The sequence below is a fragment of the Gracilinanus agilis genome, chromosome 3 (assembly GCF_016433145.1).
Source record: "Gracilinanus agilis isolate LMUSP501 chromosome 3, AgileGrace, whole genome shotgun sequence".
In the NCBI taxonomy this organism is placed as follows: domain Eukaryota; kingdom Metazoa; phylum Chordata; class Mammalia; order Didelphimorphia; family Didelphidae; genus Gracilinanus; species Gracilinanus agilis.
In genome coordinates, this window is record NC_058132.1 from 18315948 (window position 1) to 18332176 (window position 16229).

A 16229-nucleotide genomic window follows, 5' to 3' on the forward strand; every position below is an offset into this window, starting at 1 on the left:
GCCAGGTAGGCCGGGCCTTCTCCTGGGCGACCCTGGGCCCCAGCCGGCTTGGTGGCTCCTGGCGGCCCCCCGGCCCTGACCCCGTTTCTCTTTTTGTCCTCAGTCTCCGGCCAAGAACGGCTCTAAGCCCGTCCACGGCAACCACCACCCGCAGTCCCCTGCCGTGCCGTCCAGCTACCCGGCCGGTCCTGCCCCCGCACCCCCGGCCCTGGGCAATGGGCCGGGCAGCAACGGGGCCCCTGCTGCACCTCCCAAGGCCAACCCCACCCCGGGCCACAACGCGGGCACCCCCACCCCCTACGCCCAGGCCGTGGCCCCTCCCGCCCCCAGCACCGGCCCAGCCCAGCCCAGGCCCCCCAGCGTCCAGCCCGGCGGGAGCGGCGGCAAGCAAAACGGGGCCACCAGTGAGTGGGGGCCGGGGGGCGGGGGCGGGACGCAGGGGCCCTTCCCAGCTGACCCTCCCCCCTCCGGCCCCCCAGGCTACAGCTCCGTGGTGGCCGACAACGCGTCTGAGCTGAGCCTGAGCGGTGGTGGGAGCGGCGGCGGCGGCGGAGGCCAAGCACTGGGGCCCCCCCAGGGGCCCCACAACCCCCCACCCACCACCACGTGAGTCCATCCCCAGCCCCCTGCCCCGGCCCAGCCCAGGAAGCTGGGAGCCTGGGACCCCCCCTCGGTCCCCACGGCTTCCCACCGGAGGGCTCCGTCTCTGGCCTCTGGACCCCAGCCACCCCGCTCCCCAACAGCTGGGCCCCAACAGCCCCCATGTACCCCGCTCTGCTCTAGCACCGGCCCCGGTCCCTGTCTCCTCGGGGCCTTGACGTCCTTGTCTCGCCCTCTCTTCCGCCCCCAGGAAGGAGGCGGCCGGGGCGGCCCCGGCCGGGGCAGGGGGTGTGGGTGGGGGCTCAGGGAGCGGCGCTGGAAGCTCCAGCCTCCTGGTGCCGCTGCCCGTGAACCCCCCCAGCTCCCCGACACCCAGCTTCAGTGAGCCCAAGGCAGCTGGGGCCCTGCTCAACGGCCCCCCCCAGTTCAGCACAGCTCCGGAAATCAAGGTGAGAACCTCCGGGGACACTCCCCAGGGTGTCCCCCTTCTCCAAAGCCCCGAACCCCCCGGAGAGGCAGGGCAGGGCAGGGCTCCCCCAGCTGTCTTCCTGGTGGGCCCCCCCCATCCCAGAGGTGATGCCCCCACTGGCCTGCAGAGGGGAACCGAGGCACAAGCTCAAATCCCCTCCTCCGCCATCTGCCCAGCAGTGGGTGGGAGGTGCCGACCGTGTGCCCGCCCGGGCCCCCTCTGCCCCCAGGCTCCTGAGCCGCTGAGTTCCTTGAAGTCCATGGCGGAGCGGGCGGCCATCAGCTCCGGCATCGAGGACCCCGTGCCTGCCCTGCACCTGGCCGAGCGCGGTGAGTGGTGGAGCCGGGGCCGCGGGGCCCAGGGGAGCCAGGCCGCGGCCTCCTCCACATGTTGTCCCTTCTTCTCCCCCAGACATGCTCCTGGGCAGCAGCTCGGCCCCGCCGGCCTCGGCCCAGCCCCCCCTGCAGCTGTCTGAAGTCAACATCCCCCTGTCGCTGGGCGTCTGCCCCCTGGGGCCCGTGGCCCTCACCAAGGAGCAGCTCTACCAGCAGGCCATGGAGGAGGCCGCCTGGCACCACATGCCCCACCCTTCTGACTCGGAGCGCATCCGGTCAGTCCCCGGCCAGGCACCGGGCACCCACGGCGTGGGCAAGGGCACTGGCGGGGCGGCGAGTGGCAGAGCCCGATGGGGGAGGAAGGGGGGTGCTGGCGCCTTCAGGGAAGGGCTGGACTCCGAGCTGGCTTTCACCGCCTGCCTCCCCATCCCTGACAGGCAGTACCTGCCTCGGAACCCGTGCCCGACCCCGCTGTACCACCATCAGATGCCGCCTCCCCACTCGGACACGGTGGAGTTCTACCAGCGCCTCTCCACGGAGACGCTCTTCTTCATCTTCTACTATCTGGAGGTACGCTGGGGACGAGCGGCCCGGCTGCCCCCGGCCTCCTTCGTCTACCTCTGACCCTCCTCGTCCACTCCCGGGGTCCGAGCTTCTGGCAGAGGTCGGGGTGGCCGGCCCTGATTCCTGCCCTTTGACCCTCGCCAGGGCACGAAGGCTCAGTACCTGGCTGCCAAGGCCCTCAAGAAGCAGTCGTGGCGATTTCACACCAAATACATGATGTGGTTTCAGCGGCACGAGGAGCCCAAGACCATCACGGATGAGTTTGAGCAGGTGAGGAACCCCGGCCTGAAGCCTCGGCCTCTCCCACAGCCTTCCCCCCCCCCCCCAGTGGCCGGTCGGCCCGTGCCCTCGGCCCCACCTCCGGGCTGTCCTGTGTGAGTGGCGCCCGAGAGCAGGCTTGGCGAGGCACTTGGCCATTGGCCCCCCAACAGGTGAAGCCCCCCTCCTCTTAGCACCGGCGCCAACTTGTGGAGAGACCCTGGGAGAGGGCTGGGGCTGCTGCCTGCACTGGACGAAGGAGGGAGCCCAGGCATGGCGTGGGGGTGTGACCCTGAGTCACTCCCAGGTGGCAGCAGCTTTGAACCAAGGGGATGCGGACCCCAAACCTTTTTACTCCCTTCTGCCTTAATTGCACTCTAAGAAGAACCTCCGGGGCTTGGCGGGAAGGGTCTGAAGCCAGACGGGAGCCCAGCTCCTCTGGACTCCAGGCCTTTGGCCTTGGGGTGCTGGCATATTCCCAGGCCCCATCTCTTGGCCGGAGGGGCATTCGTTCCCTCTGCCTGCATCCCCCCAGACACACTCAACATTGGAAGTTTTAATTTATTTTTTTAAAAACTATCTTGGGGAAGAAAGGAAAAATGAGCCCCAGGCAAACCAGATCTTGGACCCGGCCTCCGTGGCCCAGCACCCACCCCGGGTCCCTGACTTGTTCCTTGGGGGGATGGTGGGTCAGAGGCCCATTGCAGAGGGTCCTGGAGCCTCATCCATGCTGATTCTCCTGGTTGTGCCTCCGGGCGCCCGGCTCTCCCTGTGTAGTCCCTTGGGGCACCCCGATATTCCGTTCATTTCTGGACTGTTGGGGTGGGCGCCCTGGGTGGGAAGTCCTTTACCTACCCTCTCACCGTGGATTCCAAAGGCCGCAGATAGGTTTTGGAGAGAATGTGGCACCTTTGTTTCCTGAGCTGGCCTCCAGAGGGGCCCAAGAGCCAAGGGAAGAAGCCCCAGCCTAGCTCTGAAGGCCGTGTGGGGCTTTGCTCCCAGTAGTCTGCGGAGGGGCGAGAGCCTGGATGCCTGGGCTTGGCCGCCTTTGGGTCTGAGCCCCCTCTCTGCCTCCCCAGGGCACCTACATCTACTTTGACTATGAGAAGTGGGGCCAACGGAAGAAGGAGGGGTTCACCTTCGAGTACCGCTACCTGGAGGACCGGGACCTGCAGTGACCCCTGCCCACCACCCCTCTCCCCCTCCCCTGGCCCACACGACGGCCCTGCCCTCCCTGCCTGCCCCCATCCCTTGGGGCAAGGGCGGCTCTCAGGGCCAGGGACTCTTCCCCCCCTCCCCAGCTGGGGAAGGACTTGTTTTTCGTAAACCTATTTTCATTTTTGAAGATATTTATGAATAAATAGTTTTATATGATGTCTGCAGTCCTGCCCCGCGTCTGCGCGGCCCAGGAGGCTCCTAGCGCCGAGGTGGCCGGGCGAGCTGCGGGTGAAACTGGGAGTTGTAGCGTCTCTTGCGGTCGTCTGCCTCTTCCTCCTCTTGGGGCTGCTCTCCCCGGAAGGCGGCCATCAGGGCCTGGGCCCGGGCCCGCTCTGCCGCCTCCCTCTGGAGTCGCTCTGTGCGCAGCTGCTCCAAGGAGCTCTTCCCGGGGCTGCAAGGGGACAAGGGGGCACTGAGTGCTGGCAGTGCCCTCGCCTGGCAACCCCCCTCCCCAGCTCCCTGTGCTCGGGCTTCCGTGTCCTCCCGGGCCCCTTACCCCTTGGGTCGCAGCTTCTCGGGCTCTTTGGGGCGGCCGCCCCCTTCTTGCTTCCTCCTCTTCTTGCCCAGCTGCCTCTCCAGGTCTCGCAGGGGGTCCAGGTGGCTCTTGGCTTTCTCGTCGGGGGCAGGGCTGCACGGTGTGCCCCTGGGCGCTGGAGGGAGCTGGTACCAGGGGGGCTGGGTCTGGGCCTCAGCAGCGCTCTGACCCAGGTACGTCAGGACCCCCAGCGCCTTCTCCCGTTGTTCCTTTGGGGCCAGGGAGGGGAGAGGTCAGGGCTGAGGGCCCACGAAGACTCTGGTCCCCCCAGTGAGGCCCCCTCCCCAGGGAGAGCTCCCTGCCAGCTGGCAGCCTTTCAGGGTGTGCTTGTGCCGGGCCCCCTTACCTGTTCCTGCCTTTTTTCTTCCTCATACTCCTTGTTCCCTCTGCTGGCCCCCTTCCCTTCCTCCACCAGCTCCCGGAACAGGTCCACTGGGCCGGGGCCTTCCCGGGTCACACATGGCCCTGGTCCGGTGGGTGCGTGGCTTCGGGCTCTTTTCCGAAGAAGGTCTGTCCGGGCCTGAGAGAGGAGAAAAGTCGGTGTCTGGGAGAGCCGCGGGGCCTGCCAGGCCCGCGTGCTGCGTTTGCAGCGGGCACCACACGGGAAGAAGCGGCTGAACCTGGGTGCGGGCAGCGGACCCCCGGCCTGCCTCCCAGCCTCAGGCCACCAGGGAGCCGCCTGGCTGAAGGGCCCCAGGGGGCGGGTCTAGACCAGTCTCTGGGGGAAAGAGGCTGGGGAGAAGGAACTGGGAAGAAGTGGACACAAGAAAGGAGCCGGCAGCCAGGCCGCGGGGGCCATCTCGGCTCCCTGTCGGTGACGGGCCCCACCAGGGCCGGCGGCTTGGGGTCCCGCGTGCCCCAACCAGCCAGGGCCACTTCATACTCAGCCGGGCCCCAGAGCTGGTGCAGGGAGGGATGCCCACTGGTGGGGATGCTGAGGTGCTGGGGACGATCCGTGGGGGGCTACTTCGAGGGACCCCAAGTCTTCAAGCACACGTGGGATACCCTCTGAACCACCATATTTTGTACGCTACGATAGGTGCACAGCGGGGATGCCCCGCCTCGACCCCTAGTGGAGGAGGGGAATGGAACCCTACATCAAGGAGGGCCCCGCCCCCACGCATGCGCGCGGGGGCTCAGCCACCCCGCTCGCGCCTGCGCCCGCTCGTCGCCGGGCCACGCACCTCTTGTTGGGCCAATAATGCCCGTCTCTCCCGTTCCCGCTGCTCCTCCCGAGCCTGAGCTTCGTCTCGCCGTACGCGAGCGACATTGTCCTTATTTCGGACGTGCCAACTCTTCTTCGGGAGAATATTCATGGTCCCTCCGCTTCTTCCTTCACAGCTTCGTTGATCCCGCCCCCGGTTCGGCCTCCTAACTGCGCTCCCCTCTTTCTATTGGCCGGTAAAGTCGGCTCTGTAATTCGCCCCGCCTCCCGGCCCCGGACGTTGATTGGTTGAAAGTAATAGCCGTCTCAGGAAGCTGGTGCGCAGCCTTGGCTCATCGCGTTGGTCCCGCCCCAACTCGAACACCGGAAATTAATTGGTTAATCTCCTTTCCCGGCCCCTCATCCCTCCCCCCCCCCGGTCGTTTCTTTTTCGGGCGTCCTGGGAGCTGACCCGAGAGAAATTGAGGCGCCCAGAGGCCGAGACTACATTTATTGAAAGAGTTAAGACTGGGGACTCGGATGCCTGGGTCCCTAACGGGAACCTGTGGCTTACAGATTGGACGGCTCTTACACCCCACCCATCTGTGCTCCTGTCTCCCAGAGGCCTCCGCGGCACTCTGTCCCAAGGCCTCATGGGACTTGTAGTCTTCATGTTTCATATTCCTGACGAGTGAGAGTTGGCCAGTATCCCCGAACACGCTGCAGTGGCTCCTCAGCTGTGGGTCAGAGGAGCTCCTGGTTCTTTCCGCTGAGTTCCACAATCCTCTGGGCCAACAGCACTTTACTCTCGCTCTCCTAAGGCCCAGAGAGAGAGAAGCGAATCAATCCTAGGCCAACTCTGTCCCACTCCGTCCACCCAGTCAGTCCCGAGGGTCCTCTTACCATCTTGATCTGTCCCTTCAGCGTGGAGACCAGGCGGCCGTAGGAACTGGCCAGAGTCAAGGTGTAAACCATCAGGATGCTGGCGGAGAGGGCAGGAAGGACAGGGCATAAAGGGGGGCCGAGTGTCCCCTTGCCCCTTCCCCCCCTCTTCCCGGGCACCCTTGCCTCACCTGGATGCCAGCATCAGAGGGACAGCGAAGCTGAGGGTCCCCAGGGAGAAAAGGAAATCTTGGACACCCTGAGACAGGCCCTGGATGGCATTAGGTATCGAAGCCCAAATGTTTACTTGGCCCCGGAAGGGACCACACAGCTTGGACGGTGGGATCCTAGAAATAGAGATTACAGTGAGGACAGGACGGGTTCCCAATTGTAGTGGGGAGTTAGAGAGCTGAGGGCCTTGGATTTGGAGGTGCAGGGCTTGGGTGGAAATGTCCTAGTTCTGTTACTGCCCTCTCGGAGCTTCGGGGCCTGATGGAAGTTTGACTCCCACCAGCAGGGCTTGTCGTGCACCAAAGAACCGGCTTAGGGATCAGGGCTTAGGCATTCAGGCACCCGAGTTCCCAGCCTAAACCCCCCTGTTTACAAAGCATCGCCCTAACCACGAAAGACAAGTAACAGGAATGAAGGATAAAGGGTCTGGGGGCGGGAGGACACCTTCCGCACATACACGAAAATGCCATAGAGCACGGGGACAGCGGACAGGGCCAAGCCCAGGAGCAGCACCAGTGGGAAGAAGAAGTTCGCTGAGGAGGCCCGGAAGGTGCGAGAAGCAGGTGAGAAGAAGGTGAAGAGAGTAAACTGTAGAGGGGGAGAGGAGTCAGTGGATCAGAGGCACCCCCATTGCAGTCCCATCCCTCTGGATGCCAGGCACCCTTTTGCCTCCTCCCCAACACCTTCCCCGCTCCGGATGCCAGGTCCCCTCTCCTCCATTCCACTGGGTCTCAGGCGTCCAGGACGCTCCCCTCACCCTCTTTAGGTAGAAGAGGAGTAGGAATTTGGCTGTGTTGAGTAGCGCCAGGAGGGGGCAGTAGAAGCCACCAACCCAGACAAGCGTCTGCCCGTACACTAGCCCCAATACTTCGTCTGGGACTTGGAACTCCAGGGTTCCCAACAGACGGCCCAGAGGACCCCTGCACATGCTGCCCAGGAGTCTGGAAAAGAAGCACGAGAAGAATCCAGCTCAAGGCCTGCTCTGATCCCGTCCCAGGTTTTCCTTTCAGGTCTCAAGCTTGCACGTGCCCTGGTCTGAATACCCAACGGGCACCTGGCAATGCTCAAACAGCTCGGCCCCCCCACGCTTTCCTTCCCCGCTGCGGCCCAATCCCAGGGGGGAGGAGGCAGGCCTCAATGGCGTGGCGGGGCTATAGGCCTGATAGAAGCAGTGGATTCTGTAATTCGGCATGGGAGCAGGCCTGGGGAGGGAAAGAGGAGAAAAGGGCGGGGTGCGGTGGCGGGAGACCCTGAAGCGTACTTGCGTGGGAACTGAACCAGCAGAGGCACGGCCAGGCAGGTCAGTAGGTCAAACAGCAGGAGCTTGTACATCTCCTGCCCTAGCCGAGTCTCCCAACACTGGGGATGGGAGTGGGAGTTGTCAGGAAAAACACAAGGCCTCACTCTCGGTCCCCTGGTCCCCGCTCCCTTGGGAACCCAGCACTCCGGGTCCCTGCTTGGTGGCCCCTCCCCTGGTCTCCATCCACTGCGAACCCAGGGCCCGCCCCTCGGACCCCACCCCTGCGGGCCCAGGCCCCGCCCCTCAGGCTCCACCCCCGCGGACCCAGGCCCCCGCCCCTCAGGCTCCACCCCTGCGGGCCCAGGCCCCGCCCCTCAGGACTTCAGGGGTCCCAGCCTTGGCCCTTTCTCTGGGATCCTGGCATCACCGGTAGTTCCCTGTGGGCGTAGCCGCAGGTGGCGCAGGCCTCAGCCTCGGGGTTGCCCCCACAGGTGATCTGCTTCCAGAGGGCCCCGAGCAGGACCACTAGCGAGGCCAGTCGGAGAAACACGGTCCTGGCAGGAAAGAGGGGTGTGTGAGAAGGGCTGGCAGCGCCCAAAGGGGCTGTCAGGAGCTAGGGTTGACCCGGGGCGGTCCCTCTGGCTGGGCCACCTGAGGAGGATGAGCTGGATCTGGCGGCTCCGAGTGTAGCCCTCGAGGCTGGTGAGAAGGCCCAAGACTGGCGGCAGGATCAGGTTAGCACCGGACATGAAGATGGACGGCAGATAGGCGACCAGAAGCTTCAGGATGGGGACTTCCTGGACCACAGGGTCGTTCTAAAGGGGGAGAACGGAGCTGGGAACAGAGCAGCTGAGACTCTCCCTCCCTGCTCCCTAGAGCATTCCCTGGCTCCCGAATCCCGGCCCCAGCTCCAGTCCCTTCCCTGCTTCAGCATCTGGTCACACCTGCAGCCTCCCGTCGGGGTCCGTGGCCCAGTAGATCCCGTAGAAGGCGGCCCCGAGCAAGGCTAGCATGAGCAGGTTAAGCAGGGCCCGAGCCCCCCACAGCGCAGCCCATTGTCCCCGGCTCCGGGCCTCAGCGCTCTTCTTCGCTGCGGCCTCCTCCAGCTCCACCTGGCCCAGACGGGGAGAACCGACGGCCGTCAGGCGCCGGGACGCCTCCGAGTCTGCCCTGTCCAGTCCCGGTTAGTTCGTCTCCCTGCGCGTTCTCAGTTCGAAGCTCCTCCCGCCCTCGCCCTCTCCCGGAGCCTCAGCCGCAGCTTAGGCTGGTGGGCCCTGTCCATGGTCCTGCTCTCCCTGCCGTCCCCCCAGTTACCTGCAGCTCATAGCGGAGCGCCCCTCTGCGGAGCTCCGCAGGGCCGGCGCCCTGGAGCCTGAAGTCCCAAGCGGAGAAGATCCGGTGGCTGTAGCTGGTGAGAGCCCCCGATTCGCTGAGCAGGGTCTGCTTGAGGCCGGATACGGACCTGGGGGTGGAGTCAATGGGGCTGAGAGAGGGGCTGGAGCTGCTGCAGATTTATGGGAGGGATGCAGGGAGGGGGCTTCGGGCCAGGGGCCTTGGGAAATAGAGGTCCCCCACCCCATCCCACCTGCGGAGGATCAGAAGAAGGCACAGGAGGCCCGACACAAAAGTGGACAACAGGTAGGCGATGGGCAGCTGGAAGGTGCCACCTCTCAGCTGTGCTGGGTAGAAGCCATAGAAGAGGGGGGACCACTCCAGGTGACCCTGGCAGGGACAAAAGTGCCAGATGGGGCCATCTAGAAGGGGAATCAGGGGACCCAGCTTGGAGACCAGAGCCCACCCCATGCCTAACTAATCACTAATTGCCCTCTGAAGCCTCAGTTTACCCCTCTGTAAAATGAGATTAAGGGCAGCTAAGTGGCAAAGTGAATAGTGCTCGGCCTGAAATTAGGATGCCCTGAGTTTCCATCAGGCCTCAGACATGAGCTTTGTGACTCTGGGCAAATCACTTAGCCCTGTTTGCCTCAGTTTCCTCAATTATAAAAAAAATTAGCTGGAAAAGGAAGTGGCAAACTAGTATATTGCCAAGAAAACCAGAAGAGGAGATATGAATGAAACTGAACAGCAAACAGCAAGAGGGGATTGGCTGTGTGGTGTCCTTGCTCTGAAGTCCTGGGGTCTAAGGCAGGGTTTCAGGAGGCAGACAGCCAAGGGGAGGGGGGAGTCTTTACCTCTCCAGAGAGTAGGTTGGTTAGGAGGGTGGGGTAGTCCACGAGGCCCCCAGGCAGAGGGTCATAGGAGCCACAAGGCTGAGAGACCCCAGGAGAGGGGGGCTGGGGGAGGGGACCCAACAGGAAGAGAGGCAGCAGGGTCAGAGCTCCTTGGAACAAGGCCCCCAGAATGTTCAAGCCCAGCAGGAACCGAAGTAGTCTGAAGTAGGACTCGGTGCCTGCCCCGTACTGGCCTGGAGGAGGAAGGGGACATCAGTGAGCCCGTGGTCAGGGCCCTGCCGGGCCCCGGATGTCCACGGGCCCCACTCACCCCCAATCTTCATCAGGGTGGACCTCCAGGGTTCTAGCATCTTTGGGATTGCAGCCAAAGGAGCCCAAGCTCGGCCCAGGAGCAGGGCCCCCTTGGATCCTCTTATGCCCGTCACCCGCTTGGTCGGCCTGCCCTCTTGACGCTTCCTGGGGAGAGCAGACACGGGCCTTGAAGAGAGGAGGGAGGAGCAGCTGCCAGGTAGGGGGCCAGGGAGAGAGGCACAGGGAGAAGAAGAGACTCGGAGAGAAGGAAGAAAGGTGGGCTCTCACCACAGATGCCGTTTGGCCTCCATGGGCCAGGGCAGCTCCCGGAGGGCCTGGGATTCTGGAGGCTCTTCTGGGGATGTTGCTGGGGCAGCTTTTCCCCGTGGCTGGTCGTCCTGCCTGCTCTGCTCCAGATGTGGCTCTGGGGCTCCCCAGGGAGGTATCCCGGGCCCCCGGTATCTCACTGTGGCCGAGCTAGGGAGCTGGCTAAGGAGGGCTGACAGGGATGGGCCTGAAGGTGGGGAGGAAAAAGGGGACCCAGGAGGGGAGAGAAAGGGCGATCACAGCCACTCTCCCAGCTTGGTTTCCATGCTCTGAGGCACGGGGGCTTGGCCCATGGGCCCCCTTAGGGGCCCGCATATCCCTTTGGCAGTCCCTTTCTTTCCCGGGCCAAGCACCCCCCTTCCCCATTCACTCTGATGCTTAAATTCCTCCGTGGGAGAGCCAGCCCCCTCAGGATTCCGAGCCAAGGCTCCCCTCTCCCAGGCAGTCCCCGATCTCCCCGAACCCCACATCCCCTTCCTGAGCCACCCCACCCCCACCCCAGGACTTCGCCCTGGGGCCCCGGGTCACTTCCTTCTTCCTTTCAGAAGGGTCCCAGGAACAGTCTGAAGTGACAGCTTTCCTGGAACCCCTCCCACCCCCCCAGATCCCCTGCCCCCTCCCCCGGACCTGGACCAGGCCCGCGAGGGACCCAGTGGTCCCCACTTCCTCCCCCGGCCTCCATTCCAGCGTCTGTCCCCGGGGCTCCAGCTGGGCTGGGAACCTGAGTGAGGGCCCAGGTAAGGCCAGGGCGGGGCCGGCCCCTCCCACAGCTGGGCGAAGGCCCTGCGGGCATCTGGCGCAAGGCCTGCTGGGGGCTGTAGTCCAGAGCCTTCCGGGCAGAAGCCCTGCCCCTCCCTCCCCGCTCCCAGACAGGCACCAGAGCAGCTTTTGTCCAAGGCTCTTTATTGAGAAAATTAAAATCCCCCCAAGGAGCCGGCCCCGGGGGAAGCTGGCATCAGGGCTCCCAGCCACGTCGCCCCAGGAATAAGGCTCCCCGGGGCCTCGGAGCTGCCTGCTCCCTCAGGGACCCAGCGGTCCCACTCTCCTGTCCCTTGGGGGATCCAGGCTCCGGGTCTCCAGCCTTCTGGGGGCCCGGCTCAGCAGCCCCCTCCCCTCCCCCAGGGTTCTGGGGTCCCACTTCCCAACCCCCCTCAAAGCTCGGGGGTGCTCAGCCCCGGGAGGCCCTCACTCCTCCCGCAACTTGTCTGGGGGCGTGGGGGGCTTGTTCGGGGGAGTCTTGGCTTCCGGGTGCCCCCGGGTGCCCCTCGCCCGGCGGTCAGGGCCGCCCCCGCCCAGGGCCAGCCCCAACCCCAGGCCGGCCAGGGCCAGGAGGTGGATGCAGAAGTAGATGGAGGCCCAGTAGCGGAGCGTGTCCCGCAGCGAGAGGAGGACGAAGCCCATGCACATGTAGTCGTAGGCCCGCATCTTCAGGAACCAGTGAAGCCAGTCCCAGGCGTGCTGGGCCTCTGGGCCCAGGCGGCTCCGCAGGCCCGACTCCAGGCAGCCCTCTGCGGCCAGGCACAAGGGGATGGTCAGGAAGCTCAGGTAGTAGCCGGGGTGGATGCCGTGCCAGTAAGCGCTCAGCAGCATGGTCCAGGCGCTCCTGCGAGGCGGCGGGAGGGGTCAAGGCCTGGCCAGCCCGCGGGCCCTGCCTCTCCCCACCGGCCCGCAGCAGCCTGCTCACCTCAGCACGTAGGAGCGGGCCGGGGCCGTCTTGTAGATGTACTGGGCCAGCCACCACTGCACCGTCATGTTCCAGTACCGCATCCCGTCTCGGACCCGGACACAGAAGTCGGTCCCGTAACAGTCGATGTTGCGGATGGTCTCGTAGTCATACTTGGTGGTGGCCCCAGCTTCCGGGCTAGAAGAAGAGCCCTGGGGTCAGGAGGGGCTTCTAGCTCCCCTTCCACGACTTCCAAGGGCCTGCCTGGGCCTCCTTCACCACTGTGATTATCAGGGGGGAGCAGGGGACAGAGAGACGGCGACGCCCCCCCCCCCAGGCCCCCCAGCTACCAGGGGTGACATGGTGCTCGAGGCGGCAGGAGCCCAGCCTGTGGGGAGGGGAAGAGCGGTTCCTTGTTGCCAGGCCCTGGGGAAGCCAACCCTCTGCCTGCTGGGCCTCCTCTCAAGGCTCCCACAAGGCCGCCCCTGCACGACAGGGTCCAGCTTGGCCGGATCGGGGGGCTCCCTCAGCTGCTGGGAGGAATGTTCCCGCCTCTAGGCTGGCCACCGCCAAGGGCAGGGCTGCCCACGGCCACCACGCTCCCCGGGCTCTCCCACTGGTCGTGGCACCCACGGTCAATGGGGAAGAGGCTGGAGCCGCCCCGTGACGGCAGGGAGAAGGCGCATCCCTCGGCCCCCACAGCCTCTCGTGGAACGCTGACCTGTCCGGGGCAGGGTAGGGCTGAGTGGGGCCACCTCCCGCCCTGGACTTGGCCCCGACGGGGTAGGCCCCGAAGCCAGCGGCTATACAGCCACACTCGGCTGCGATCCAGGCTACGTAGAAGCGCATTCGGAAGGCAAAGAAGACGGGCAGCATGTAGAAGAGGCGGAAGGCCAGGCTGCGGCCGTAGAAGGCATCTTCCCGCACAGCCTCCAGCGGGAAGAGCCAGGAGGACAGCAGGAAGAGCAGCCCGAAGAGCGGGGCCGGCCGGGCCCGCAGCAACAGGGGCTCCCAGCTGGGCACGGCCGCGGCCGCCAAACCCTGGTGCAGCCAGTCGTGGTACGTCCGGTAGCGGTAGAAGGGGCCTGCCGGGGAGAGGGGAGGCACGTCAGGGCAGGTGAGGACACGGCAGAGAGGAGACACGACACGCACACGGAGGGCAGTGACGGAGATGGGGGCCTGAGCGAGGCCCATTCCACAGAGGGGAAACTGAGGCTGAGATGGAGCAACCTTGCCGTAGTCACAGAGCCAGGATGCCCAGTGCCCTGCCCATTGGGCTACACTGCCTGTCCCTCACAGGGCCCTAGCCAGGCTACCTCCTTCATTTGACAGCTGGGAGGTAGATCCGGAAAGGGACCGAGTGCCTCATTTTACCAAAGGAGAAGTCAGGCCCAGGGATGGTGCATGACTTGCCTAGGGCCACTGAGCCGATTAAGAGTCACAGGTGAGATTTGAACTCGGCTCTTCCTGAGGCCACATCCAACAGCTAGTCATTAGAAGATGATGGGGAGGCACGATGAGACAGGTGTTCATAGTGGACCACAAGTTCAACAAGTCGGCAGTGGGACGTGGCAGCTCAAAGCTAATCCCACCTTGGGTGCTGTTGTGTGTGGGGGGGGTCATAGCAACGTACTCAGTACTGGGCACTGCCATCTAAGGAGGACACGGAAAGCTGGAGAGGGCAAACCTCGAGGCCCATCTGAGGAAGCTGGGCCTCTGCTGCCAGAAGAGAAGGCTCAGGAGGCCCAGGAAGCTCTCCCCTGGGCTGAGAGGAGCCGGCCGTGAAGGAATACTGGAGGAGGGGGAGGGAAGCCCCCAGGAGGTGTTCCGAGTGGCACCCGCTGCCCTCAGAGGTGCTGAGCTTCTCCTAACTGCATGGCCGTTCCTTTGGGGAAGGGGGTGGGATAGGCAGCTGCTGAGGCCCTGCGCGAGGAGGCGATGAAAGCCAAGGACAAGGGTTGCGGGCAGCGAGGTGACAAGGGTGAGCAGATGGCTGGCCACCAGGCAGGGGCTGCTCACCAGTCAGGAGGCCCACGTAGCAGTAGCTGTAGCTCAAGGTCTGGGCCAGTGAGGGAACGGCAAGGAGCTGCCCCACTGGTGGAGGCTTTGAGGGGTCTTCCTTCTGCGCCCGCAGCTCCTGCACCTCACTGGCAAGGCTCACCAGCTGGGAATGGACACAGGATCAGGGCTGGGCCCCATCTCCCCCAAGGAGCTCACGTCCACGGCAACTTGGCTCAAGAAGGGTCAGAGGACCTGGCTCCAGTGCCATACTGCCCGTGTGGCTTAACCCCCCAGTGCCTCAGTGTCCTCCCTGTTAAGTGAGCCCCCAAGCTCTGTAAGAGAATCTATAAGATGCACGGGGCCCCCAAGGTCCCTTCCAGCTCTAGTCTGAATCCGGGAGTCAAGTGGATGAGAAAAGGCCAGCTCCCAGCAGCAACCCCTCCCGTCCCCCAACTTCACTGGCCAGCAGGTTCCTCAGGGAAGGGGAGGCCAGTTGGTCCTGGCTGTCTCCCGGAAGGTTCTTAGAGCCTGGGGGTAGCTAGACCCAGCAGGGACCTTCTGGGGAAGCGGATGGTCCTGAGGGTGCTAATAGGTACTCTCCCTGGGGCAGCTGGGAGCTATATGTAGTTCAGGGGCCTCACCTTGAGCGTGAGCAGCAGTTGCACGGCATTGGTGAAAGGTGTGGGGGCTGGGAGTCCAAATACAGTGACCATTCGGAAGAAGAGGAGGTAGAGGAAGGTCCAGGCCAGTGCCAGGGCATGGCAGGCCCTGCCGAGAAGGGAGAAAGAGAAAGAGACTCGGCCCTCAGTTGTGGCCCCAGGTTCCTCTCAGCTGGGAACAGAAGGACAAAGGAGGGAGGCCAAAGGGAAGGGCTGCCCAGCATCCCCAGCCAGGAGAAGGGGCTCACTTCAGAGACAGGGGAGCGGCTCATCTGGGGTCTCCTCCGCCGAAGGGGGACGGGGCTGGCCATTACCTGGGCCGGATCTCCATGATGATCCAGGTGCCAAGGATGGTGACGAGCGAGTGGAGAATGTGGGGTCCACAGGTGAGCAGCGTCAGGGCCAGACCCACCCCGGCGGATCCCCATTGCTTCAGCCCTGCGCCTGGGGCGGGGAGGGCAGAGGCGGGGTCAGGAAAGGAGCCCTTCCCCCTCCCTCCCCTGCAGGCCTCTCACTCTCTCCCCCCTCAGTCTGCCGGCCCACGGAAAGGGGAGAAAGGGGAAGCGCACTCACCCGCCTTCTTAAAGAGGAAGCCGATGGGGATGGAGATAAGGAGGATCGCGAGGTACTTCCACTCCTCCGGAGACATGTTTCTGGGGCGGGGGCGGTGCCCAGTGAGCAGCACTGCCCCTCCCGACTCTGGCCCCTCGGGGGCCCCAGGAATCTCCTCTGCTCCTCGGGCATCTCCCCTTCCCCAACCCCTCGGCCCCAGACATCCCTCCCCCCAAGCAGGAACACCCCCTCCCCCAGTCCCTCGGGCATCTCTCCTCCAGCCCCAGGAGGTCCAGGGCAAGCGAGCACCTCTCCTCCAGTCCCTCCTGGAGCCCCAGGTCTCGAAAGACCGCAGGGGGCGAGCCCTACCTGTAGCTCCGTGGGCTGGCTCGGACCCAGGTCCGCTAGGAGGTACTTACCCCGGCGGCTCCGGTCCGCCCCCTCCTGCGGCCGCCCGCCCCTTCCGGATCCGGGGCGGAGCTTCAGGCGCCCCGACCGAGAGCCTGGACTCAGCCAGCCTGCCGGTGCGACCTGGCAGGGCGGGGCGGAGCCCGGGGACGGGGCAGTCGGGAAGGGGGCGGGACTGAGGACTGAACTACCGAGAGGGGCGGAGTCCAAGGGAGATATATTGAGGAAGGGGCGTGGTGTGGGAAGGGGCGTGACTGCTAACTGAAGGAGGGGGCGGGGCTTAGGTCTGGGAACTCCCAACGGGGCGGGGCTGGGGGAAATCTGCTACAGAAAGGGGCGGAGTCCGAGGACCTGGGATTAGGAAAGGGACGGAGAAAGAAGGCGGGGTGTTCGGAGGGAGGGGGCGAATCTGAGGGCTGGGTTGGGGCGATGCTGAGGGTAGAGTGTTGGGAAGGGGGCGTGGCTAGGCTCCAATAGCTCATCCCCATCTGCGGGGGCGGGACGAGGCTTTGCTAGGAGAGTTCTGAAGGGGCGGGCCCTGAGCAGGTCCACTAGCGCCGGGAGGAGCGGCTGGACACGTGGGCACCCGCAGACCCCGAGGAGCTCCAGACTGAAGCCGCAGCGGCGGCAGAGCCAGGGCCCATGCTAGTGGTAGAGGTGAAG

At 64.9% G+C, this 16229-nt stretch overlaps 4 protein-coding genes across 5 annotated transcripts in view; 1 reads left to right on the plus strand and 3 right to left on the minus strand.

Annotated features, from left to right (window-relative positions):
• The window catches only part of CNOT3 (CCR4-NOT transcription complex subunit 3), a 43653-nt gene extending 40053 nt beyond the window's left edge, over positions 1 to 3600 (plus strand). Inside the window, exons 3-10 of the mRNA XM_044668528.1 lie at positions 104 to 404; positions 480 to 606; positions 851 to 1049; positions 1299 to 1398; positions 1481 to 1679; positions 1842 to 1974; positions 2113 to 2238; positions 3306 to 3600. Coding sequence (XP_044524463.1) covers positions 104 to 404; positions 480 to 606; positions 851 to 1049; positions 1299 to 1398; positions 1481 to 1679; positions 1842 to 1974; positions 2113 to 2238; positions 3306 to 3404 — 1284 coding nt within the window. The 3' untranslated portion in view covers positions 3405 to 3600. The remainder of the gene's footprint in view (positions 1 to 103; positions 405 to 479; positions 607 to 850; positions 1050 to 1298; positions 1399 to 1480; positions 1680 to 1841; positions 1975 to 2112; positions 2239 to 3305) is intronic.
• Positions 3601 to 3640: 40 nt separating this feature from the next.
• Positions 3641 to 5329, minus strand: LENG1 (leukocyte receptor cluster member 1). Its single transcript, XM_044671068.1, has 4 exons — positions 5164 to 5329; positions 4326 to 4499; positions 3941 to 4188; positions 3641 to 3835 (listed from the first exon to the last, which is right to left on the minus strand). The coding sequence occupies exons 1-4, from the start codon at positions 5293 to 5295 to the stop codon at positions 3643 to 3645; spliced, it is 747 nt and encodes a 248-aa protein (XP_044527003.1). The 5' UTR covers positions 5296 to 5329; the 3' UTR covers positions 3641 to 3642.
• A 288-nt stretch (positions 5330 to 5617) lies between these two features.
• TMC4 (transmembrane channel like 4) lies at positions 5618 to 10965 on the minus strand. The gene is made up of 15 exons (XM_044671069.1): positions 10911 to 10965; positions 10245 to 10470; positions 9976 to 10121; positions 9666 to 9898; positions 9062 to 9198; positions 8791 to 8938; positions 8421 to 8588; positions 8128 to 8291; positions 7904 to 8030; positions 7498 to 7595; positions 6994 to 7177; positions 6694 to 6824; positions 6197 to 6352; positions 6027 to 6105; positions 5618 to 5939 (listed from the first exon to the last, which is right to left on the minus strand). Exons 1-15 carry the CDS (start codon positions 10963 to 10965, stop codon positions 5868 to 5870), a joined length of 2124 nt encoding a protein of 707 aa, XP_044527004.1. The 3' UTR covers positions 5618 to 5867.
• A 204-nt stretch (positions 10966 to 11169) lies between these two features.
• On the minus strand, positions 11170 to 15617 carry MBOAT7 (membrane bound O-acyltransferase domain containing 7). 2 transcript variants are annotated; one of them, XM_044671070.1, is made up of 8 exons: positions 15528 to 15617; positions 15180 to 15259; positions 14921 to 15050; positions 14589 to 14715; positions 13966 to 14110; positions 12668 to 13031; positions 11968 to 12144; positions 11170 to 11886 (listed from the first exon to the last, which is right to left on the minus strand). In XM_044671070.1, exons 2-8 carry the CDS (start codon positions 15253 to 15255, stop codon positions 11469 to 11471), a joined length of 1437 nt encoding a protein of 478 aa, XP_044527005.1. In that variant the 5' UTR covers positions 15256 to 15259; positions 15528 to 15617; the 3' UTR covers positions 11170 to 11468. The 2 variants fall into 2 exon arrangements, with proteins under 2 accessions (XP_044527005.1, XP_044527006.1); XM_044671071.1 differs by having other exon boundaries at positions 15578 to 15596.
• Between the last annotated feature and the right edge of the window lie 612 nt (positions 15618 to 16229).